The sequence below is a fragment of the Mesocricetus auratus genome, unplaced genomic scaffold, assembly GCF_017639785.1.
Source record: "Mesocricetus auratus isolate SY011 unplaced genomic scaffold, BCM_Maur_2.0 Super-Scaffold_100010, whole genome shotgun sequence".
Taxonomy (NCBI): domain Eukaryota; kingdom Metazoa; phylum Chordata; class Mammalia; order Rodentia; family Cricetidae; genus Mesocricetus; species Mesocricetus auratus.
The window spans coordinates 67,389,445-67,415,903 of record NW_024429194.1 but is presented as its reverse complement, the minus strand read 5'-3'; the positions used below and the strand labels follow the sequence as shown (position 1 = coordinate 67,415,903).

The 26,459-nt window shown below is 42.4% G+C and overlaps 1 protein-coding gene and 1 pseudogene across 1 annotated transcript in view; one reads left to right on the top strand and one right to left on the bottom strand.

Annotated features, from left to right (window-relative positions):
- The first annotated feature begins 5,866 nt into the window (after positions 1–5,866).
- On the top strand, positions 5,867–7,462 carry LOC121142968 (annotated as a pseudogene).
- Positions 7,463–17,842: 10,380 nt separating this feature from the next.
- Positions 17,843–26,459, bottom strand: part of LOC106020872 (olfactory receptor 10AD1) — a 45,522-nt gene continuing 36,905 nt past the window's right edge. The window contains exon 4 of the mRNA XM_013111107.2: positions 17,843–18,809. Coding sequence (XP_012966561.2) covers positions 17,843–18,809 — 967 coding nt within the window. The remainder of the gene's footprint in view (positions 18,810–26,459) is intronic.

Here is a 26,459-nt window from a genome sequence, read left to right as displayed (position 1 = left end):
ACCCAGAGAATTGGGATGCCTACAATTAGAACCTGTGACCACTGGTACCTCACCCCTGATGACCAGTCTCAGGAAGGACAAATGATGCTGTAAAATGTACTTTCTAACAAGCTGGTGAGCTGCCCACCTCTTCTCTGTCCAAATATAACTCATCACAAATAGACCAAGAAACCAGGTGACTTTTCTTAAGTGCTATGAAAGGATCTCATTTCTCCTCAGAAGAGTCAGAAGAGTGATTTCCTCTCCATCTCTCCCTTCATCCCCACCTCTATCTACATTCTCCTCTCTCTGCTCTCTTTATCCTCTCTCTGAGAATTTTCTCATTGTTTCTATCTACACTTTCTATTCTTTATCAAAAATTTTCATATAAAAAGTTTGTCTGGCAAAATCTTGGGCCCACCATTCCAGACGAAACACACCTAAATTGTCCATTTCCTGATATATTTAACTATCCTTTCCTTTTACTTGGATCCTAGTAATAATCTCCCCCCACTTCCCCTAGACACACACATGACAACAACGTAGTGTGAGACACATGCTCTTTACCAAAATCTCTAAGAGCAGGTTGTCCATGAGTCACTTCTTAATCTCCATTTCTCAAGGGAAAAACAAAGAAAAATGCCAAATGGAAAAACAGAGACACAAACAGTAAGAGAGAGAAAAGATGGAAACGAACCAGAGAGAGGGAGAGTACTCACTGAACGAGCTGTTCTCAACCTGTGCACTGCAACCACTGAAAACACATAGGGTCAAAGGTCTTAAGAACTGAGATACCACTCAGTAGCAAAGTTAAAATTATAAAGTGGCAACAAAAGTAAATTGTGGTTGGGGGTTGCTTTCCAATGGTTGGGACCCACAGGTTGAGAACCATTGCATTGAACAATATAGAAAGACAAGGGCGAAGAACAAAGAATTAAACTGGTTGATGCATAATGAGGAATGAAAGGAAACATATATTGAACCTGGAAGTGTCATACCATTGAACCTAGAAGTGTCATACTGTTGAACCTGGAAGTGTCATACCTCATCTAGCTTTCCTAGTTCTGGGAGGTGCTATATACGCTACAGGGGAGAAGAGACACCGCTGTAGCCAATTGTGAATCCTGAGAGAAACAACAATGACCAACCTGACAGGACATGCCCACTGGCATAATAGTGGCATTAATTTCATGAGAGCAACCGACCACTTTCTGGTTGGAAAACGCCTGCTTCAAAAATTGAAACCCACACCTGGCACTGTTACTGAGCCCAAGAACTTGTGAATAGACAGGTCACAAGGCCCAAAGAAGCTACGCTTACTACTCTGTTAAATAGGCACAAAGTTAAAGAGACTCCTAATGACTTACTGTTATACCCACAGACATCATACATCTCAACCCTCATCAGAGAAGTTTCTTTTTGCAGGAAATGGCAAATAACACCAAAACTTCCAATTGGTCAAGGTGTAGAGATGAGACACTGAACAATGCTTAATCCCAAATCAATTTTTTTTTTATCAAACCCCTTCCTCCCACAGTTCAGGGATCATTGTGAAGAGGGAGCAAAAAGATTCTAAGAGTTAGGTGGTGGATGACTACAAAGAAGCCATGTTTTCCAGGCATCCCGGGGCAGCTGCCCATATGAACTCACAGCAGTCGTGACAGCATGAGCAAGACCTGCAGAATCTCATGCCAGATGAAATCCAGCATGGAGAGGGGAGGTGGGAATGAAGTCTTTACTCCCAGCTGAGAAAGCATCTGCTAGCTGCCAGGAGAAGGAGAGTCACTTTTCTTTAAGGGTGTGGCCCCTGGTAGGCAGTTCATGTTCTAGTGGAAAGCCACACACTCATGAGTGTAGACAGCACAAGTTATACTTGATGAGTCAGTTAAAAAAAAAAGACTGCATTGAGTTGGATGGATAGAGAAGGGGAAGCGGGTCTGAGGGAACAGAGACCCCCAAAGGAAAAAGAAACAAGATAAGACACCTATCATGGTAGGAGCCAAGGAGGCTGAGCATGCTTGCCTGGCGATGTGGAAACAAAACTAAGGAGTTGGGTCCTCCTCAGGCTCTAGAAAGACAAGATTAAACAGAGATGCCTCTTTTTCCTGACCTTAGGAACTGGACTCTGTATGTCAGTCACATCCAAACTATTGACCTTCTGCCTCAGCTAGGAGGGCAGGTGAGCAGGTGGCAGTCCTGATGGACATATGCAGGGGGACACAGAGGAAGAAGTGACCAGCAGAAGGTCCAGCGCAGCAGAGACTCTAGAGAGGTAGAAATTGAGCAAGACAAAGGTTAACGATTCAAATCTGTGACCTCTCTCATGGCCACCATGTACAGAGACCTGTGTGACGTGAATGCTGAGAAACCCAGAGAAAGCTTGGCTCTGGTGACAAGGTCAGAGACAAGGTCAGCTTCATAGCAGAAGAGAGTTCATTCACTGACCTTGACCTTGGGATTTGAGATACGATGATGAGGACATTGTCTGTGCTGGCCTTGGATGCAGAAGAGGAACCCAGAGGTTCAGAGTGAGGGTGCAGGGCATTTGCTGCAGACTAGCTGTGCATTTATAGGGCTGGGCATTTGGACTCCTCTCCCCGTGTCCTCCTTCCCATCTCTCAGGTGTGCTTGCCTGAGCACATGAAACTCCTCCCTCCCCTTCCTTCAGGCAGACAGGAGTAGGTTACTATGCCAACCAACTATAATAAGGCCAACTATTCATTTTTGAGGCCTGACCATTCCAAGTGTGTCCCTGGGGGTTAGCTTTTCTTGGTCCTTTTTAAAGTACCTTTGTGAGGCTATGCTCATGGCTTTCTTGAGAAATTTGTGTCTCTATAGGTAAGAGACTTAGCAAATATGATCATTGTACTTGCAGTTTTATGTCAGGGTGTGATGATGCATGCTCTTAATCCCAGCACTTGGAAGGCAGAGGCCAGTCTGGTCTACAGATCCAGTCCCAGGAGAGCCAAATTTAGGAGGTGAAGGAAACCATGGAAGCAGAAAGCTGGTGAAGATGTAATTGAACAAGGGAGCCATGTTCCAGCCCCAGCAAGCAGCAGAACTTGGCAGCTTTGACCATATGGTTCTGGCTTTAGAATCAAGAAGAAAGGGATTATGGGCTCTTCCTCTGTGACTAAGGAACAGCTGCCAAAGCTAGGTGTGTGGCAGGGGTGTCCCTGAATGGAGGCCCAGAGAGGCCACTGTGTGAAGCTGTGAAGATGAAGCCTGGATTTCCTTGGAGACCCCAAGACACTGGAGAGGTCACAGCTGTGGGATACCTGTCAAGGAAATCTGCTCTGGAATACCTGTCAAGAAAGTGGAATTAACCCAAGAGAAGGAAGTCAACAAAGCTAAAAGGAGTTGGAGATCTGAAGAGTGCTTTGATATCAGACATGAAAATACAGAGTTTGGAGCTTGCCCAGCTGGTTTTCAGTCTCGCTTTGGTCCAGTATTTCCTTGCTATGCCCCTTTCCTCCCTTTTGGAACAGTGATGTATATCCTGTGCCATTATATGTTGGAAGTATGTGATCTGCTTTTTTATTTTGATTTTACAGGGGATTACAGTTAAGAAAGTATGTTAATTTCAGAAAAGACTTTGAACTTTAGACTTTTAAGGAAGTTTGAGACTGTTAAAGACTATGGGGACTTTTGAGGTTCGACTGAATACATTTATTCCCTTATGATATGGCTATAAGCCTTTGGGGGCCAGGAGGTGAAAAGTGGTGATTTGAAGAAAAATGGCTCTGCACTATTAGGAGGCATGACTTCGTTGGAGGAAGTGTGTCACTGTTGGGGTGGGCTTTGAGGTCTCCTATGCTTAAGCTACATTCAGTGACACAGTTAATTTCCTGTTGACTGCACAAGATGTAGACCTCTCAGCTCCTTCTCCAGCACCATGCCTGTATGCTGCCATGTCCTGCCATGATGATAATGGACTAAATCTCTGAAGCTGTGAGCTACTCTAAATTAAATGTTTTCCTTTGTAAAAGTTGCTGTGGTCATGGTGTCTCTTCACAGCAACTGAAACCCCAACCAAGACAGTCCAGAACACTAGTCTAATAGAGGAAAATGACGCTTCAGCCATACTATAACACATTCCCCCAGAACTTTGCAAACACCTGCATTGAAAGATAGCATAATAAAAACCACCCACAATTGCTATGGAAGAATCCTCTTATATATTGTAAAGATTTGTCACTGAGATGATTTAATAAAACACTGATCTGCGCCTGGCAGTGGTGTTGCACACCTTTAATCCCAGCACTCAGGAGGCAGGGGTAGGCAGATCTCTGTCAGTTCGAGGCCAGTCTAGTCTACAAAGTGAGTTCCAGGACAGGCTCCAAAGCTACACAGAGAAACTCTGTTTCAAAAAACAAAACAAAAAAAACCACTGATTGGCCAGTAGCCAGGTAGTAAGTATAGGTGGGGCAACCAAACTAAGGATAATGGGAGGATAAAGGTAGAGTCTAGAGTCACCAGCCAGATGCAGAAAGATGGGCATACCGTTCTGAGAAAAGGCAGAGTGTAAATAAGGAATGTAGGCTAATTTAAATGTAAGAGTCAGCTAGTAACAAGCCTGAGCTATTGGCCAAGCATTTATAGTTCATATTCAGCCTCTGAGTCAGTTATTTGGGACTGGGCAGTCAGGACAGGAAGTGTCAGTTTACACAGGACCATCAATCTAACACCAGATACAAAGGCTCTAGTGCATAAACAAAATATCCTCAAAACCAGGATAACATATCTCCTTGAAATATCAATCCTGTAAGCATGGCCTCTAATGAGAGGGCCTCAGACAAAAATATGGATAAATGATTATAAATATGTTCAAAGATCTCAGAGAGGAAATAGATATATTCTAAGAGAGATTTCAAATTCTGAAAGCCACAGCTGCACATGTAAGCCGTAATACCCAGAAATATCTGCCACAATTGAAAGTAAAATCAGGGCGAAATCAGGCTAAGCAGACTCATGCCCTCCAAGCCAGCTCTACAAATGATGTAAGGATTACTTCAAACAGCAGAGAAGAGAAAACACACTTAATGACGTGTTTTACCATCTCCAGATGCTACAGGGAAAAGGACTAAACAATGCCAGGACAGTTTAAACAAATAAGAACAAAGAGAACACCATAAAATCAACATGACAGGAATTAACACAGACCTTTTAATAACAACTGAGTATTAATGGACTCGATCTCTAAAAAGAAATGAATTAACTAGCATATTGGATTAGAAATGAAGTTCTCTTCTTTTACTGCCTCCAATAAACACAGCATATTATCAAAGATAGACATCACCTTATGGTAAAAGGATAGCAAAAAATATTCCAAGCTAGTGGAGCTATGAAACAATCAGGAGTCATTGTTCTAATGCCCGAAAAACGAAACGGACTTCAAACAAAAGCTACTCAGGAGAGATAAATAGGACATTTAACACTAAACAATGGAGCAATTCAGCAAGAGGATGTTACAATTCTAAATGCAGAGCTCACCAAACACAAATGCACCCAGTTTCACAAAAACATATACTGCTAGACATGAAATCACAGTTTAATCCCAACACAATTGTGTGACAGATGTTGTGACCGTCTTCCTGAAGGAGTCAAATCAGGCAACGGACAGCATAGTGAGTATAGTTAAGTAGGGTCCTCTAAAGAGTGATTGGTGTGGACTGTCCCACTAAGGGAGCAGCCTAGTAGGTCTGCATTGTGGACTTTAAAGAAGTTTTATGAATATTTATGAGGCATTTATTAGAGCCTCCAGACCCTTTAGTCTCTGTGCTGGCTAGTTTTTGTATCAATTTGATGTAAACTAAAATCATCTAAGAGATGAAAACCTCAGTTAAGAAATGTTTCTTGCCTTTGCGTTCTCTCTCCCTCTCCCAACATGACGGCCTCAGCAAAAAAGAAGAATGAGAAGAGGAAGACCATCTCCCTAACAGACTTTCTAGCTGAGGATGGGGGTACCGGTGGAGGAAGCACCTATATGCCAGGAGCAATCGTTATATAAACTTTAAGACTGACAAGAGCCCATGCGAACAGCACATTCAGCCTTCCCCCACAGGAAGATAGCTTAGAGAAAGAATATCCTGCGTAGCTGAGGGACCTCCTGATAGAAGAACCTGGGCTCACAGGAATAGCTGGTAGCAATCTGCAGTTAGATTACTTAATAACCCTTCTCCCTACAACAACTCACCTGGTCCTCTACCTACTAACACCTCGATTATCTTCATCTACATTCCTGATGCTCAGTTTTGGTGGTGGTCTGCAACACCCCTCAGTACGTGACCACGTGACCAAAAACAGTCCTTGGTATGTGACCAAGAACACTGCTTGCCCGATTACCAGGCAACGATCCCCACCCCTGAATTCCCACCTTAACTGCTATATAACATGCCTAAGGGAAGTAAAATCTCGCAGCTTGGTCGGAAAGTCTGTCTTGCTGTCCGTTTCTTGTATCTCTTGTCCCGGGGGGGGGGCAGGCTCGACCCCCATTGTGCCCTGCTGGCCAGGGCACTATGTCCCCAAACCAGTCAGCTGGGCCGATGAAACAGATGATCTAGAAAGAGATGTGTCAACAACTTGGCATAGTAACGATGATGATGTGTATAGGGCACCTCCAATTGACCATTCCATCCTTCGCACTGCTTCACCGGCTGCTCAGGAACCCAATATTGACCAGAGCCGTTTTCCCAAATCACCACCCTCCACTCCTTTCCTGGGGAACCTGCCCTATGATGTGACAGAAGACTCCATTAAGGAATTCTTTAGAGGATTAAATATCAGCGCTGTATGCCTACCACGTGAACTCAGAAACCCAGACAAGTTGCAAGGCTTTAGCTATGCAGAATTTGAAGACTTGGATTCTCTGCTTAGTGCTCTGAGTCTCAATGAAGAGTCTTTAGGTAGCAGGTGAATTCCGGTGGATGTTGCTGATCAAGCACAGAATAAAGACCCGGATGGTCGTTCTTTTGGTTGAAATAGAAATCAAGATTCTGACAAAACAGACACAGATTGGAGGGCCCGTCCTGCCACAGACAGCTTTGATGACTACCCACCTAGAAAAGGGGATGATAGCTTTGGAAACAAGTATCGAGTTCGTTATGATTCAGACCGGTATCGAGATGGATCTCAGAGCTCAGACGCAGAGCAGCAGTCCCCTACAAGCGGTGGAGGGAAAGTAGCTTCAGTTCAGCTCTCTGAGGACGTACCATCAAGGAAAGATGAAAATAAAATAGATGGGGTAAGTGTCTCAAAAGGCCAAACTGGGGTCTTGAGTTGTGGCCCTGGAGATGGAGGGAACAAAGACCATTGGAAGGAGCTGGATAGGAAAGATGGCAAAAGAGATCAAGACTCCAGATCTGCACTTGAGCCAAAGAAATCTGAGGAGGACCCAGCCTCTAAGTTCAGTTCTGCAAGAAAGTATGCTGCTCTCTCCGTGGATGGTGAAGATGAGGATGAGGGAGATGACCAGGTTGAGTAGACCTCCTCGTACTGTGCTTTCTTCTAGTCTCCACCCCGGAAGATTCGAGAGCAAATCAAACCTCTATCCAGACAAGAAAAAATAAAACTCACCATCTCCTGAAGACCTTTCTTAACTTTTTTTAAATGAAATGAAAATGTTTTGCATGCTGCTGCAGCCTTTTAAAGTACTGAAGTAACTGGAGAATCACCACTGTAGCCAGAGAGATGTGGCTACCGCTTTTGAATGGGGAAGTTGTGATGTGTTCTGATGATACCAAGTGGCTACCTTTGTGACTAGTGCCTGGGGCTCCATTCAGCAGAAATGTAGTGACAGTGAGACTCGGTCGCATCAGTTAGGCAGTAGAGAAAGGTACAGGGAAGAGTGAGAGTTCTACCTTGTAATTCTTATCCTGTGGTGGCACCTATGAATTCCCAAACATCATCTGAACAAATTTCCCATCCTTGGAAAGGTAGATTTAGTCTCTCAAGTTATTTTAGTCTCCAGGAGGCTGCCAGCCATTCTACTTCAATTCAGACTTAACTGGGGCCAGCCTAGGAGGGGCTGTGTTTTGTTTGTTTTTTTAACCCCCAAGGGGGTAGTTGGACTGAGTCTACAGGCCACTAACAAATAGTACCTCTGGGAACCAAAATGAATGGGAAACTCAATCGTGGTTTGAAAAGCTTTGGGGGAGTGATTGGTTATTTCATTCCAGGTAGTAAGGGAAAATGGTGCGACCTCCAATAGACATGTGAATAGAACAATCATTTCCTGGATGAGGAAGCGCTTAGTGGTCATGGGAAATTCCAGTCTTCTAAAATCTGTCCTTTCTAAACATTTGAATATATCCACATTCTTTCCAAACTTTGTCACTCTGGTCATCTCAAGTTCTTGATGACATTGTCAGCCTTCCAAGAGCAGTCTCTGTAAGTCACACACCTGCTCTCACAGCTTTTTTTTTTTTTTTTTAACCTTGGCCTCCAGAAGCTGTGGCCTGGGGAATCACTGCTTTTGTCAAACAGACCAGCTCTATGGTGTCTTTAATTCCTGCTCCTGCTGCTTTCACCCCCTTGGAGGTCAGAGTATTTCCGTTGATGGACTTGGGTGGCGAATGGGGGCACGTAATGGAAAGAGTTGAGTTAAAGGTCTTCAGCCTTGATTGGGGTGTTTAAGATTTCTAGGTTTCCTTCACTGGAACTCTATGCTGGTGCTTGGGCTTATAATGTGACCTAGACTGTGCTTTTCTGCTTGGGGAGGGGTTGGTTTCTTGACTTCTTTCAAGAATAAAGGATGATGTAGAGAACTATTGAGTGAGGTCTGGCTTCTCTTGAGTACAGTAGCTTGACCTGTCTGCTTTGATCTGCTCCTTGACAGCAAGCTTTCCTGTTGAGGGACATCGGGTACCTGCAGGCAAATGAGACCTAGTCTTAACTGTAAACCCTAGACCCGCTCTGCAGGAGCGTTGGTTTCATGTACTGCAGCAGTGGGCATAGCAAGTCACTCATCCAGTGGACTTGATTGGCTAGTAGCTGGGAAGTGGGCTTTTAGAGAGACCCGCCATTGAATGGGTTTTTTTTTAAACCTTTGGTTGTAGACAATGAAAAGGTAGTTTCCCTCTTCATGTCTATTTCCCTTCCAGAGAGTTGCATCCAGAAGAAAGCTGTTCTGTCCCATACTCTCCTACTTTGCTTATCTGTTAAAATAAAAACTGGGGTTGACTTACATAATGTAAAATTTGTACAAAAATATCTTCTATGAAAATGATTTGTAATCTGTAGACATTACTTGGGAGATGTCTTGAGATGTAAAACCCCATCCTCTGGGTTGAGGGGTTTTTGTTTTTCTCCAAATAAACCCAGTCTTTAAAGTTGAAAAAAAAAAGAGAAATGTCTCCCTCTCATACATAAAATATAAATAAAATTTCAAAGGACTGAAGAGATGGCTCAGAGGTTAAGTGAATGGCTGCTCTTTCAGAGGTCCTGAGTTCAATTCCCAGTAACCATATGGTGATTCACAAACATCTATAATGGGATCTGATGCCCTCTTCTGGCCTGCAGGTATAAATGCAGAACATTCATGCATAAAATATAAATAAATAAAATTTAAAAAGAGAAGTGTCTCCTTAAGATCAGGCTGGAGGCAAATCAGATATTTCTTAATTAATGATTGATTGGGGAGGGCTCAGCCTATTGTGGGTGCTGCCACCCCTGGGCTGGTAACCCTGGGTTCTATAAGAAAACAGGTTGAGCAAGTCATGGGAAGCAAAGTCAGTAAGCAGCTCCCCTCCATGACCTCTGCAACAGCTCCTGTCTCCAGATTCCTGCCCTGCTTGAGGTCCTATTCTGATGAACTATGATGTGGAAGTGTAAGCCAAATAAACCCTCTCCTCCCCAAGTTGCTTTGGTTTTCATTACAGCAAGAGTAACCTTAACTAAGACCACCCCTAAGCAGAAAATGTAGGTAAGCCACAGCCTGTCAGTGCCACTACCATCAGGAAAGAGCAAGTTCAACCTTCTGCTGTCCAGAGTCTGAGATAGCTAGAATTATAGTCACATATTAATCAGCCTCTATTTCGTCATTCTATTATCTGATGTACATATCTATATCTATATCCTATTATCTGGTATATCTATCTCTATATATCCTATTATCTGATATATCTATCTATCTATCTATCTCTATATATCCTAGTATCTGGCACTTCTGGCTAGCTCCTACTCAGCCATCCTCAGTGTTTTATCTTTTATCTTGTTTTAATCTTAACATTCCTTTTAATGATAACATGTGTTTTTACCACATCAATAGGTGATTTTCATATCTTACCCTCACTTACAGATAGGCCATCTGGGCAAAAAATAAACAAACAATGGAGGTAAGTAGCATTATAAATTAAATAGACCTAACAAACATAAGTAGAACAGTCTACCCAACGACTACAGAACACACATTCCTCTCAGAAGTCCATGGAACATTCTTTAAAATAGACCACATATGAGAACACAAAACAAATCTCAACAAACAGGAAAATTGAAATAATTTTCTACATCCTATCTGACCATACAACTGAATATCACCAGCAAGAGAATACAGAATATTCACAAAGTAACGGAGATTAAAGAACGCACTATTTGAAGGGGAATGAATCATCAAAGAAATCAAGAAAGAAATTCTAAAAATATCCTAGAAATGAATGAAAGTGAAATTACAGTGTATGAAAACCTATGAGATACAGAGGCATCCTAAGAGGGACATTTATGGCTATATTTACACAGTATAGCCTATATTTTTTTTAAAAAAGCAACAACAGAAAGAGTCAATAATGGGGATGGACCTTAAGACTTTGGAAAAGCAAGAACAGATTGAACTTAAAAGCAGTAGATAGGAAGAAATTAAAATAGCAGAAATTAATGAAATGAGAAAACAACAAGCTACAAGAAATCAGGGCTGGCAAGATGATTTGGTGGGTTATACAAACCTGAAAACCTGAGTTTGATCTCAAACTCACAAAAAACTGTATGTGGTGATCATATCTGTAGTTCCAGTACGTCAATGGCAAGATGGTCTAGACAGAAGCAAGGCAATGATCTGGAAGCTACCTAGTCAAGAATCCAGAGTGGTAGAAGCAAGAGAACAAAAAATACCCTGTCTTAGTGAAGTGGAGGAAGAGAACCAACACCTAAAAGTTGTCTTTTGACTCCCACGTGTATACCGTGGCACACGTGCCCACATTTACACACATAATGTACACTAAAATTAAGTAATGACACAAAGAAAAGATTGATAACACTTGGGCAAATTAACAGAATAAGACACAAATTATACAATTTAATAAGATGAGAGATCAAAGGGGGGATATTGCAACAAATACCAATGAACTTCAGAGAAAACATTTAAAAACATACATTCCACTAAACTGGAAAATCTAAAAGAACTAGATGAATTACTTCGATGCACATAACCTACTAAATCTATACGAAGATGAAGTAAATAATTTAAACAGATTTTTAATTTTTTATTTAAATTAGAAACAAGCTTGCTTCACATGTCAATCCCAGCTACCTCTCCCTCCCCTCCTCCCCCGACCTCCAGGCCCCCTAACCCTTCACCCCTTTCCCCCTCCACTCTTCAGGGAGGGTGAAGCCCTCCATGGGGGATCTCCAAAGTCTGACATATCATCTGGGGCAGGGTCTAAGCCCAACCCCATGTATCCAGGCTGAGAGAGCATCCCTTCATGTAGAATGGGCTCCCCAAGTCCATTCGTATGCCAGGGATAAATACTGATCAACTACCCAAGCCCCCATAAATTACTGAGGCCTCCTCACTGACACCCACATTCAGGGGGTCTGGGTCAGTCCAATGCTGGCCTCACTCACAGTCATCAGTCTGGGGTCATTGAGTTCACCCTTGTTCAGGTCAGCTGTCTCTGTGGATCTCACCAGACTGGTCTTGACCCTTTTGCTCATCATTCCTCCCTATCTGCAACTGGGTTCCAGGAGTGCAGTTCAGTGTTTAGCTGTGGGTGTCTGTCTTTGCTTCCATCAGCCACTGGATGAAGGCTCTAGGATAGCTTATAAGGTAGTCATCAATCTCATTATCGGGGAAGGGGATTTAAGTAGACTCTCCACTATTGCTAAATTGTCAGTTGGTGTCATTCTTGTAGATCTCTGGAAATCTCACTAGTGCAAGATCTCTCATAAAACCTATAATGACTCCCTCTATTATGGTATCTCTCATCCTGCTCTCCTCTATTCTTCCCCCTACTCAACCTTCCTGCTCCCCCATGTCCTCTTCTCTCCCTTTCTTTTTCCCAGCTCTCTCTCCCCTCCCCCCATGCTCCCAATCTGCTCAGGAGATCCTGTCCCATTCTCCTTCTCTGGGGTACCATGCAAACCTCTCTTAAGGTCCTCCCTGTTTCCCAGACTCTCTGGCAGAAGAATTGTAGGCTGGTACTCCCCTGATCCATGTCTAAAATCCATATCTGAGTGAGTAAATACTATGTTTGTCTTTTTGTGACTGGGTTACCTCACTTAGGATGGTTTCTTCAAGTGCCATCCATTTGCCTGCGAATTTTAAGATTCCATTGTTTTTTTGCACTGAGTAGTACTCTATTGTGTAAATGTACCCCATTTTCTCTATCCACTCTTCAGTTGAAGGGCATCTAGGTTGCTTCCAGGTTCTTGTTATTATAAATAATGCTGCTATGAACATAGTTGAACAGATGTCCTTATTGTATGAATGTGCGTCTTTTGGGTATATGCCTAAGAGTGGAATTGCTGGATCTTGTGGTAGACTGATTCCCATTTTCCTGAGGAAACTCCATACTTATTTTCAAAGTGGCTGTACAAGTTGGCACTCCCACCAGCAGTGGAGGAGTGCTCCCCTTTCTCTACATCCTCTCCAGCATAAACTGTCATTGTTGTTTTTGATTTTAGCCATTCTGATAGGAGTGAGATGGTATCTCAAAGTTGTTTTGATTTGCATTTCCCTGATGGCTAAGGATGTTGAGTACTTTCTTAAGTGTATGTCAGCCATTTTAGACTCTTAAACAGATTTATAACAAGCACTGAGATTGAAGTAGTAATTTAAAAAAATCTCTGAACTAAAAGGGTCCATTTCTATATATATTTCTTGCATAATTCACAAGGCCTTCAAAGAAGTAATAACACTATGTCTCAAGTTATTACATAATACAGAAAAGGAAAAAATGCTTCCGAACTTTGTGTGTGTGTGTGTGTGTGTGTTTAGGTATGTACAAGTGAGTTCAGGTGTCTGAAGAGACCCAAAGAGTCAGATCCACCTGGAGCTGGAGTTGCAGGCAGTTGTGAGCCACCTGATGTGGGTGCTGGGAATTCAAGTAGGGCTCTCTGCAACAATAGTACATGCTCAACCTCTGAACCATCTTTCCCATTCCCAACTCTTTATGAAACCAGTATTGTGCTGATATCAAAGTAGATAAACTCACAACAACAACAACAACAACAAAGAAAATTAAGATCAATCTTCCTAATGAATATAGATGCAAAAATTCTCAATGATCCTTAGTGCACAAATGGACTTTGGGAGCCCATTCCCTATGGAGAGATACTATTTCAGCCCAGATGTATGGAGGAGGGCCTAGGCCCTCCCTCAAATGATGTGACAGACTTTGATGATCCCCCATGGAAGGTCTCACTATCCTTGGGGAGTGGGGGGGCTGTTTGGGGGGCAGTGGGGGCCATGGAAGGATGGGAGGGAGAGGGAACTGGGGGATTGATATGTAAAGTAAGATTGTAAAAAAAAGAAAATACTTGCAAGCCATTTTATCAGGGATAAGTCAATACAAACAAATCAACAAATGCCACTCACAGAAATGGACTCAAAGACAGAAATCACAAGATCATTTTTGTAGTAGGCACAGAAAAGGCCTTTGACAAAATCTAATATCCTTTCATAGCAAAAGTCGTGAAAAGGAAAGATGTGGAGGGAGCATATCTCAACACACTAAAGGCTCTAATAAAAACCTACTGTCAATGGCTGTTTTTTGCACTAGAAAAAATAACTTCCTTCTATCAGCACCTACTAACTGTCCCTTGGCTAGTAGACCCTCCTTCGCCCATACTGGAATGTTTACAGGTTCAGTCTTGGGTAGGTAAACAGAGTTGGTGTCAGTTCATGACTTCAACAGTCAAGTCATATCCACATGACAGCATTTCTTAGCCCTCCTCTGTAGCATGAATAATAAAAATCTCAGAGACAGATATTGGGGCTAAAGCTGAAGATCAGATAAGCAAACTGGCCAGCCACTAGAGAGTTTTCAGCTCTACTAATGCTCAGGCTGAAGGAGTGATTCTGTCCTCAGACTGAATCTCCAGACTTCACCGCTCTCCACCAAACCATAGACTGCAATGTACTCCTGTCTCTTCCCACCTTACATTCCTCTCTAGTGCTGGGATTAAAGGGATCCCAAGTGCTGAGTTCACCTTTGTGTGAGCTCTGTTTCTCTTAGACTGGATCAATTTCATGAAGCTCAGGGTGGCCTGAGCTAACAGAGATCTGTCTGCCTGTGTCTTCTGAGTGGTGAGATTAAAGGTGTGTGCCACCACTGCCTGGCCTCTGTGGCTAGCTAGTGTGGCTGGCTTTGCACTCTGATCTTCAGGCCAGCTTTAGTTGTTATATCATAAACAAAATACTACCACACGCCTCATCCTTTGATGATGAAGTTCTTTCCTCGCCCTTCCTGTGATGCTCCTAGAGTTGAGCTTATTTGGTCTTCAAGGTAATGATTTTGATGATTACTATTAGAGATTGTGTTTGCCAGCTGGTTTTCTGTAGATACCTCTTTAATATTCTTTTGGGGGGGGTTGATCTTTCAAAACAGAGTTTCTCTGTGCAACCCTAGCTGTGCTGGAACTTGCTTTGTAGGCCAGGCTGGCCTTGCACTCACAGAGATCTTTCTGCCTCTGCCTACTGATTGCTGGGATTAAAGGTGTGCATCACCATACCTGGTTCAAGAATCTCTTTAATACTTTAATGACATGTTCCTCCATCCCTGGTCTGCTCAAAGTGCCTTCCTTAAAAATTATAAGTATGCATTTTCAGCCAAATAAATGGTTTTCCTGAAGCTACGGCACAGTTGATTGTGTGTTTTTCAATATTTTTTCTGGAAATGTGGTGATTTATAGTAACTATTTTTCTAATGTTCATTGGAATGTTGAAGCTATAGGATAAGCTGCATTTAGGCCATAATGTAAGTCTCATCTTTTGTATCTATTTCTTTTGAACTTCTCTCCTAAAGGCATGGGGAGTGGGGTAGCTTATAAGACTGAAAAGCCTGGGAAACTCACAAGGCTCAGGAAGCTCATGGAATCTAGCAGATTCACATGGCCCCTCCCCAAGGTTGAATAATCATGTGGTAAAGGGTAGAAGACTCTCCACTTGAGAGCTGGGCTAAGAGTTCATGGGAGACAGCAGCTTTTGTGAGTTGTCACCTATTCTGTGGTGAGCTTTTTGATGACATGCTGCCTTTGAGTCACACATGTTCCTGTCAGTAACCCCAATAAATTCATTGGTTCACTACCCTAGATTTGGACAGAATAATTTCTTTGGTCTGTTCTGTCCTCTCTGAGATGAACAGATGTTTGTCCACATTTCCCTAGGAAGTCATAAAACATCTGTTAATACAGTATAGAATAGAATTCATTAAGTTTTTCCCCTAGGAACCTTGCAACTTCACAAAGAGATTATTTTGGTTTTGTCAAGTTTGGTCTCAGTGTTAGGTAAACATCATTTCCAAAGTTGACTTGGTCCCTTTCTACTATACTTGTGTGAGTTTCCCATAACTATAACAAAAATATCCATGATAATTCGTATTTACAGAGAAAAAGTCCGTTTCGGTTAGTTGAAAGTTTTGGCTGTTAATTGATTGGCTTTGTTTATTTAGGCCCGTGGTGAGGCAGCAGACTATTGCCAGAACGTATGGCAGAAAAGTCTTCTCATTTTGTCGCTAGGAAGCAAAAGAGGGCAGGGAAGAGATCGGGGTCTCACGTTCCATTTAAGGGCAAGACCCCAATAACTTAAGGCACTCCCATTGGCCCAATCTCTGACAAAGAGATCTTTCTGTGGCAGCACTGTGGGAACTAAGCCTGCCTTAGTTTCCCTTGAGTCCCTGTGATCAAATGCCTGCCACCAGCATTATTTATTTCACTCATGGTTTCAGAGAGATTCTAGTTCTTCAAGGTGGAAGAGACTATGGTGACAGGAGCGACTCCATCTGTGGTATTGGGAGCGAGGGACAGCAGCTGCTCACCTGGTACAGACCAGGAAGAGGAGCCCAAGATCCAAACCAGGGATGAGTATTGCCTCTACAAGCACATGCTTGGCGCCCTACTTCCCTGCCTCAAAGCGCCAGAGCCATTTAAACAGTGCACAAGCTGGGGACCGAGTGTTCAAAACAGGAGCCTGCGGGGGAACAACCCAGATAGAAAGTACAACGAAGCCTTCAACTTATGGGCCTTTACGGACATCTAAGATCCTAACTATAGCAATGTTCAAAGCCTGACTTTTTTCCTTGGTTGTTTGGTAGCATTACAATTACACATATGTCTCTACATTTATAAGAATATTTAAACTACATATTTAAAGTTGGGCTTATAGATTAGTCATGTTTCCTATTTCCTCTTCAATCATGCACCACCTTAAGAGGAAAGGGAAGGGAGCAGAGATATCTGTGACTCTGGGATCATGGTTGAGAACCTGGGCAATCAAAGGAGCTAGGAAACTAAATGTATCCACAGACTGTCTCTCCATCCTCCTGCACCCTGCCAGTAACTCTGCTTAGGCAAGGAAGAAGTCGTATAAGGAAGCTTATTGAGGTGGTTAATAAAGGTCCAGCTACCAGGACCCAGCTTAGGAAGAAAACAAGGGTATTAAATGGTACAACACGCCAGGCAGTGGTGGCGCACGCCTTTAATCCCAGCATTCGGGAGGCAGAGGCAGGCGGATCTCTGTGAGTTTGAGGCCGGGCTGAACTGACAACCTCCAAAACAATACAGAGAAACCCTGTCTCATAAAACCAAAATAAATAAATAAATAAATAAATAAATAAATAAATAAATGGTACAACACTTGGCCTGGGTGCTGATAGAAGCTTCAAATAGAGCTCACACATGTAATTTCACTATTTAGTAAGCTGGGGCAAGAGCATAACAACAACAAGAAATGTGCAAACGAATTAAAGTAACCCTGCTCTGTTGTTGAATGGTGCTAAGTTTCTCAAAGACTCCCTGACCCTGGGGCCATTTGTGACACAGATGGAACTCCCAGGCTATGGTCACAAGCTGGACAAGCTGGTGCTTTCAGGCTTGACTCTATTCTAGTCTCCCTTTAAAACAATCTAGAATTTCATGCCCCCTCTTGCTGGATTTGGCAAGTAATAAAACTGCACTGATTAATCCCCCCTTTCCTCCATGAACTTAAAGAATGTGTGGGTCACCACACAGGAATAGGACTCTACCTACCTCACACAATATTTCTCCAATCCGCTACCTCCACACTTTGACCTTAAAACTAATTCTCTTCCCTAAGCAAAAGCTCTCCAAATCACTTTGGTTTTTATGCTAATTGCCTTATCTTGAGACGGACGCCTGCCTCCTCTCAGTTAGTGACATAACCCTATGGCATTGTATTTGTCACTCCAAATCTACAAAAGTAGATTATCAAAAGAAATCAAGGAGGCTCAGCCTATGCTGGAAGTCAACTCAAGGCCAGAGCCTTAGACATCAGGAGAAATGACTTCAAAGTCTGAGTCTGGTGCTGAGGAAGACACCAGAGTCCTTGTGGGGAGCCTGTCGGAGCTGGAGAGTAAGACTGGAAAAGGGTGAACTTCTATTTATAGTCAGTTGAACCCATCCAGGGGATTTCAGGCTAGACAGACTCTGCCTGAGCCAGGTTGGTTCTCCCAAGGGCCCTCCCCATGGCCCCCGTCATTTCCTTGTTGCGGAAGCTGTAGATGATGGGGTTGCACATGGGGGTGATGATAGTGTAGAGCAGGGAGAAAGGCTTGTCTTTGTCAGGTCCATGTGTACTGCGGGGATTCATGTAAGAGAACATGGCTGAGGTGTAGAAAAAGACGACCACAGTCAGGTGGGAGGCACAAGTGGAGAATGTCTTCCCTCTACCTGAGGAGGAGGCTCTGCTAAGGATGGAGGCCAGGATGCGGGCATAGGAGGTGACAATGAGCACCATGGGGCTGAGCAGCACCACAATGGCATCAAGAAAGATCACCTTCAGGCTGAACTGGGGGTCCCCGCAGGAGAGGGCAATCACTATGGGGGCCTCACAGAAGAAGTTTTCTATGTGGTTTTCTCTGCAGAAAGGACCTCTAAATGTCATGTAATTGAGAAGGATGCCATTGACCATCCCAAAGATCCAGGAAGTCAGCACCAACCTGGCACACACCTGATGGCTCATGATCTGGGCATAGTTCAGTGGGTGGCAGATTGCAACATAACGATCATAGGCCATGAAAGCCAAGAGGATGCACTCAGCCACACCCACACCAAAAACCAGATACATCTGGGTCATACAGGAGGCAAAGGAGACTGTGTGGTTCTTGGTCACCAGATGGATCAACATCTGTGGGATGGTGGTGGTGATGAAGCAGATGTCCAGGAAAGACAGGTGTCCAAGGAAGAAGTACATGGGGCTGTTGAGTCTGGGGTCAGTCCAGGTGATGAAGAGGATGAGGCCATTCATGGCCATGGTGAGGCTGTAGAGTGCCAAGAAGAGGGTGAAGAGCAATGCCCGTGTGGAAGGGGAGCTCTGCTCAAAGCCCACGAGGACGAACTCTGTCACTGTGCTGCTGTTCTGTTGGTTCACACTTTGGAGTCTGCTTCAAGATGGAAGGAAGGAAAGAAGGATGTGAGTGAACGGTGTATGGGAGTGACCCACTTTGAGTTTCTGTTGCTGAGAAAAAACATCGACTAGAAGCAACCTGGTGCTGTGGAATACTGTACACTGTGAACATGTATTACTTTCATTGCTAATAAAAAGCTGACTGGCCTGGACAACCAAACTAAGAATGCGGGAAGAGGAAGGGTGGAGACCAAGGAGTCACCAACCAGATGTGGAACACACAAAATGGGATAGAGGTAAAAGCCACGAACCTCTAGGCAGCACATAGATTAATAGAAATGTGTTAAGCTGTAAGAGCTAATTAGTAATGAGCCTGAACTATTAGCCGAGCATTTTCAATTAATACTAAGTTTTGCATTGGTTATTTGGGAAGTGGCTGCCAGGAGGGGAAACTTCTACCTACAGACTGGGGAGGCAAAGGTTTATTTTGGCTCTAGGTTATATTCCATCATTAAGGGAAACCAAGACAGAAACCCATAGGCAAGAACTGCAGCAGAGACCCTGGAAGATGCTGCCAACTTACTGCCTTTCTCTCCTTGGCTTTGTTCAGCTGCCTTTTTTTTTACACAGTCCAAGCACACACCCCCAAACATGGCACTGTCCACAGTCTTAGCACTCCTTCATCAAGCAATAGTTAGTGTTGGGTTCCAGCCTCGACCAGGTCTGTGTGAGTTGCTTGTCAGCCAATAACCACAGGTGCATCCTGTTTTCTAGTCCCAGCTTACAGCCCCAGCCTTGCTCCACTGGCATCAACCTTTAATTATGAAAACACAAACTCTTACACCTGGGTTTTTTCCACTGTGCTGTAAGTCTGTATATAAGACTGCTCCCTCACAATAAACACAGACACACACCCATTCTCTTAGCACAAACAGCCGGATGTCTTGTCTTTCATTTATATCTCCAGGCGTTCGCCTGATACATTAGACTTGCTAGAATGCCCCACAGGTGTGCCCACAGGGAAATCTGATGGAAGCAATTCCTCAACTGATATTCCTTTTTCACTGGTATGTTTAGGTTTGTGTCAGGTTGACAAAGACTGCCCAGCATAAGAAGTTACTTGGATAACATACTTCTATAAGTATAGTTTAGGGGTAAATGAACAAAAAGAGAGCAAGTTGTAATTACATGAAATTCTATTAAAGGCACAGAAAATGTCAGGACTGTGGTAGGCTGCAGTAGTGTGAGAATCAACCAAGGATTGCTTGCAGGATTTTTGTGTCTACTAGTTTGGTCCTGAAATTCAACCATCAGTCTTTCCTACTCCTCTTCAGATATATATATATATATATATATATATATATATATAGAGAGAGAGAGAGAGAGAGAGAGAAATGTAAGATTCACAGCAGAATTGAAGAGGGATTAGTGATTACCTCTAGCCTCCATATCAATATATGCACATGCCCCAACTATCAACATCTCACAGCACAGTGGGTTATCTGATGATTGTTGAGCCAATATTGACACACCATGGGCACCAACGTTAATAGCTCACATTCCTGTTCACTCTGGTTCAGTTTTGGTTCTATATATTCTAGGCATTGGAGAAATAGTGACAAGTTGGCCACTAGAGTATCGAATCTAGTTTTATTCATCCACTAATTCCCCCTGCTCAACTAACTCCTTGACTGATAATTTCATAGTGTTTCTGGACTGTTGAAGTGGTCTTAAATTGGTGGGATTATGTTTAGAGACAAACAGAATAGCACAGGATCTAGAATTGCATAACAAACCATTGAAAGGAACTTTGAAATGAAGACATAGGCAGAATCTGAGAACTCTCTTTAAGTGTGAATAGGTTTCCCATCAAGAAGAGAGAATTTACTTTTCCTATGAAACCTCAGTAAGTATACCAGACTCCAACACAGCAAAACAATCATGCAACAGTGTTTTTGCAAAATTCTGGGATCAATTTAAAAGCAGAGAGGAAATAGGCATTTTTTACATTAATATAAATCACTAAAATTCATTGAAAGAAAGATGGAGTTAGACTAATATCCTGAGTGAAATTCCCCATTGCTGAATGTTGTAAGTAGTTCTGAATGCTGGCTACATGTTATGAACACCTGAAGAATTTAAAAACACTTTTATGCCCAGGATGTTTACTAGACCATTAAAAATTAGGTATTGGGAGTTATTAAGGCATCAGCACGTTAAAATTTGAATACACAATAATAATAATAATCATAGATAGGTAGATGGATAGATGGAGAGAGCTATAGCTAATAATAGACAGATGGATAGCTAGCTAGCTAGATATGTGTGTGTAGTACAACATGATGTTTTGACATATGTTTGTATTATGGGATAAATCAAAATAACATATCCATCACCCCCTCATGAATAATTTTAGAAGTTCTTTAAAGTAATGTGCAGTCAAGCCTGAGAATCATGAAAATAGGTAAAGGTGACAAAAACTAAGGTCCTAAAAGCCCTAGCTTCTGGTTCCACAGGCTAAGTCCTTTTGATATTGTATCAAGTTTCTTGTTTTCCAAAGCTAGTGCAATTTGTGAAAATATCCTTAACATCTTCATAAAGCAATCAAGCCACTAAGAACAAAACCTTCAAGACTACATGAAAGATAATTATAACCAAGAGAATGTACCACTGATGGTGAAATGGACAAACTAATTGTTACTGAATAGAATTCAGTACTGCATTTAAGGGGATCACACCATAGCTCAGTGGCTCATTGCTGGGATCTGAGTGTCTTCTAGAAGGAATGCCACTACATGGCTCACTGTATTAATATGTGAAAAATTAAATCCTCTAATTACATAGGTGTTTGGGGTCATTTGATAAAATTAGACATTCATACCCACTTTAAACCTTTCATAGTAAAATAAGACTAGAAAGATGTTTCCACCATATTATCTGATTCTACATTAAATTGTAAAACAATAGAATAGGGGGAAGAGGGAATCATAGGATCGAAGACAGATCAGGCACCAGAGTGACCTTGAGTGATCTAAAGGTATAATATCAATTGGCAAGCTAAGCAATAGTGGAGGGACCACCTCGAATGCCCATTCCTGATAATGAACTTGATGTCTATAACCATCCGGGAGCCTTCATCCTGTGACTGATGGAAGCAGAGGCAAACACACAACTAATCACTGAACTGAACCCAAGGAACCCAGTGACAGAGAGAGAGGAGTGATGAGCAAATTGGCAAAGAATGGGCTGGCAAAACCAGCAGAGACAGCTGATCTGAACAGGGGAGTGCTCTTGGACCCCAGACCGACAGTGGGGAGGCCAGCATGGGACTGATCTGGACCCCCCAAATGTGAGTGTCAGTGAGAAGGCCTGGGCAACCTATGGGGCCCTGAGCTGTGGATCAGTGTCTATCCCTGGTATACAAACTGTCTTCATGTGCCTATAGCACAAAGAGAGATGCTCTCTCAGCCTGGACTCTTAGGGGAGCGCCTTGACCCTACCAAGAGTAAAATGACAGACTCTAGATATCCCCTATGTGGAAGGATTTGGCAATAGGGTGGGAGGGAGGGGGGAAGGGGAGTGTGGGAAGAGGGGAGGGAGAGGGAACTGGGATTGACATGTAAAACAAGTTATTTAAAATTAAAATAAAAATGATAATAATAATAAAAATTGTAAAACAAATGGTGCAGCATATTCCATGCAATCATAATTCCTTTAAGCTTTGCAATTATCCTATGCTCCTGGTAGTCTTTTTTTCACCCTTGCTTTATAGGAAGGATCAATGCCTTTCCCAAGGTCAGACAGTAAGTGGTGAAGCTCAAATTCAAACCTGGAAACCCAAACTCTGGATGTTTCCTTGCCAATGATATCCTCCTGACTAATGGGTTTCAAATAACCTATCATTATTAGCAAAAAAGAAAAAAATCAAGACAAATGAATTAAAGCAGTGTTGTGGTGGCATAGTCTTAACAAAGGGCTTTATGTAAGGGCACCTTCTTTATATTATGAATTTTTATGGTACAAACACTCCCAGCATAATGTACTTCAGGCTACTAGTGTAACACTGCTATGTGTAAAGAGGTACACATCAGGTCACCACCAAGTGTTTTTACCACCACATAAAGATACAAACAGAGAGCACAGGGCTCAGGAGACAGCTCAGTGGGTAGAGTGCTTGCTGCACAAATGTGAGGAAGGATCTGGATTTCGTCTCTAGAAACCACATGAAGCTGGGTGTGCCTATAATCCAGAGCTCTTACAGTACCTTGTGAGATAGAGACAGGTGAATTCTTGGTATGCTACACATCTGCAGACAGCCCAAAGAGACCCTGCTTCAAACAAGATGGAAGATGAGGGTCAACTCCTGAGGTTGTCCTCTTACTTCTGCAAATGTGCCATGGCATGCACAGGTCTCTCTGCATATAGCCATTTAAACACATATCATACATACACACGTTGTGCATACAAACCAAAAGCATAGATAACAGTAAAATGTAGTAACCAAATTAGGAAGTGATGCTTTTTTGACTATTTACTATGTTTGTTTATTAAGTATAATTTATTTGATTGCAAGTCAAATTAACTGTTACTAATGACTATGTTTGATGGCCCAGTGTCAGAATTCTTGAAAGTCTAACACATAGCTCTTTAGAGCTGGCACATTTGTCTCTGGGACATCACCACAGTGAAAATGAGTGAGAGCCATTCTGCAAGTGCTTTCCTCTGAGGGGAATGCATTTCTCCCCTGGTTTTGTGGGCCTGCCTCAGACTATACTAGAGAGGCCAGAACTTCTATCTACAACTCACCCAGAATAGGCAACAATTCTGATCCACTGTTCAGGGACACTGGTTCCTATGCTCTGGCACATTCAAATTTGGGACTCTCAGAATGACTCATGCCTTACTTCATTTTGTTGCTGTGACTAAAATGGTTGGTCACAGAATCACTGCAGCAGGTAAGAGAGAGGACTCCATGATGTCTGAAGCTGAGCTACCCCAGGCAGAACATCTGGTGTTGGATCTACTCTGGAAGAAATGACTTGTTAAAACAGTTCAAGCTGGTAGGACATTTCCTTAATTGAGGCTTCTTCCAGAATGGCTCTAGTTTGTGTCAAGTTGACATAAAACTAGCCAGCACAACCTACCATTATTTTGCTGAATGGACATAGTATGAAACTGTCTTCTAAATTCATCTCTTTCCTCATAGATTAGTGTAGCTCTCAGACCTCATCAGAGAAATTTCTTTGAGCAGAAGGTGGTTAACATAGAAACTTCATAACTGGTCAAAATGCAGAGAATAAACATCCACGGGGGCTCAGACCAAATGAGCATGCATATCTCATTTATCCTCAAGGCTTAGGAATCATCTTGGAAGAGGGAGCTTAAGGATTGTAAGAGCCAGGGGTATGGAAGGACTGCAGACAAATGGTGTCATCTGGACACAAAGAGATGCTGCATTCATGCCCTCACACAGCAGCTGTGGCTGTCTGCACTTAACCTGGGCGATAATAGGTCTATCAACATTCAGCCTGGAGTAGTAGGAGGGTTCCTAACTGAGGTTTATTGGCATTTGATGAAGAGGGTAGAAAGAGGAAGAGAGAGGAAGAGAGGAAAAGGCAGAAGGGAGAGAGAGGGAGAGACAGAGACAGAGACAGAGACAGAGAGAGTCAGTTTCCCTTAAGGGTGTGGTTCCTGGAGGGCAACCCCACTCCGGAGTCTGACCTCACACTAGCAAGCAAATGCACATCAGGAATTTGAGCTAATGGATTTTTTACATTTTAAAAAAAGGACAGAAAGCACAGGAAGTCAGGGAGTTGGGAAGTGGAGCAGCTCTTGGAGGATAAAAGGGGGAGCTGGAGGAAAACATGATCAAAATACATAGTATGAGATTCTCAAAGAATTAATCAAAATATATTCATCCCTGTGATGTAGAGGCCACTTTCCATTTGGGAGATTCAAGGATTTAGAATTAAACCCTGGCTCCCCCACTTTACCAACTGTGTAAGGTAAATAATTTAAGCTACAATGTTTTAGTTTCCTCATCTCCAAAATGAAAATAACAATGGCTCCAATACTTTTGTGTTAACCTGAAGATGAAATGAACAATTCCTATGAAATTTTTGAGACAGTGCTTACCACATAATGACACTGCAGAAACTTACTAAATAAGTAGATGGATCCATTTAAAATTTTTACTCTAATAAATTAAATATTGGCTCTAAATGGGACATCTATATTATATTCCTGTGTCCCAAGACTCAGGAATCATAGTGACAGGTGGCAGAAACTGTTAAAGTCAAATGTAGTGGACATTTGCAACAAAACATTATTTGCAGCACACAACAGCAGTGTCAGATATGTGACCTGACAGGGGGCTATGATTGCACGCATAAGACCAACCCAGTCAGAATTATATATAAATAAAAACATCAAACAAACACAATCATAATGTCCTTCTGAGAATTATCCCTGCAAAGCTTTTTAAATAATGTGAAAGAACAGACAACACAAAGAAAACCCCTCTTTACTAAGGCATACTCAAACTCTCAAAAACCTAAGAGGTCCAGAGAAACATAAGGAAAACCTGTCCAGTTAATATGCACGTAGAATTTAGCCTTTAGATATAAAGGGTTTGGTTACTTGTACAGAATAGGCTTGGAAGAAATCATAAAAGGCTTTTGATACTGATAATAGCAAACATTAGTCATTATTCTCTGTGATCTCAGTATGACCATGGTTCATGTGAGCTGTAGTACCATTTGTGCCAACCTGAAAATGTATACTGATTGTAGTGATAACCAATGCAAGGTGACAGTTCAAGTCATCATATATGAAAGCCTTTGAAAGAACTAAGCAATTATCTGCTCCGTGATGTGGACAGAATTAGGAGTGAAAGACACATTTGTTTGAGACTCAGTATCTTTATGTGAAAACAATAGATGGTTATTGAAGATATGTGCTCAGGGTTTGAACTTAGGTAAACCAAGTCAAGTATCTCTTATGTGAAATGTTTGACACCAGAAATGTTTTTGGAATTTCACATTTTTCATATCTGTATACAATGAAATAGCTTGAGGATGATTCCCCCAAGTCCCAAAACAAAATTCACTTATATTTAATATATGCCTTATGCACATAGACTGAAATTGATTTAATATATTGTTTTAAATGATTCTGTGCACTTTGAGCCACCACAAAGCAAAGGACTAACTATCTAAGTCACTCATGGCCATGTCTCTGAGAAGGTGTAGCCAGGTTGAAGGGGCTGGAAGGGTCTTCTCTCTTTTTGGGGATACTGAATAGATTGTGATCTGTCCCTGAGTTTTGAGGCAACTGGTTACACGAAGACAAGTGATTGATATCGACCCTCAATAACTTTGGACTTTTAGCATTTTGTATCTTGTGTGTTTAGACTGTGGAAGCTCAAACCACGCTTACATCTCAGTTTTGCCTCTTGCCAAGAGCACCCTGCTAAGACCACTTCCTGTGTGGAGTGGTGTAAGATGAACTGATGCCAAATCCGTGTGAGTAATGAACAGTGGTTACCCTTCTCCGTCACCATTTCCTTTCCTTCTTTGAACCATATGTGTTAGAAGACAGCGTTTAAGATTTTGATCTCAATAGTTTGTTTGAAGAGTGGTTATCTAGGTCAGAAAGTTCCTGGATAGCTGTCATGTTGCCTGTAGGT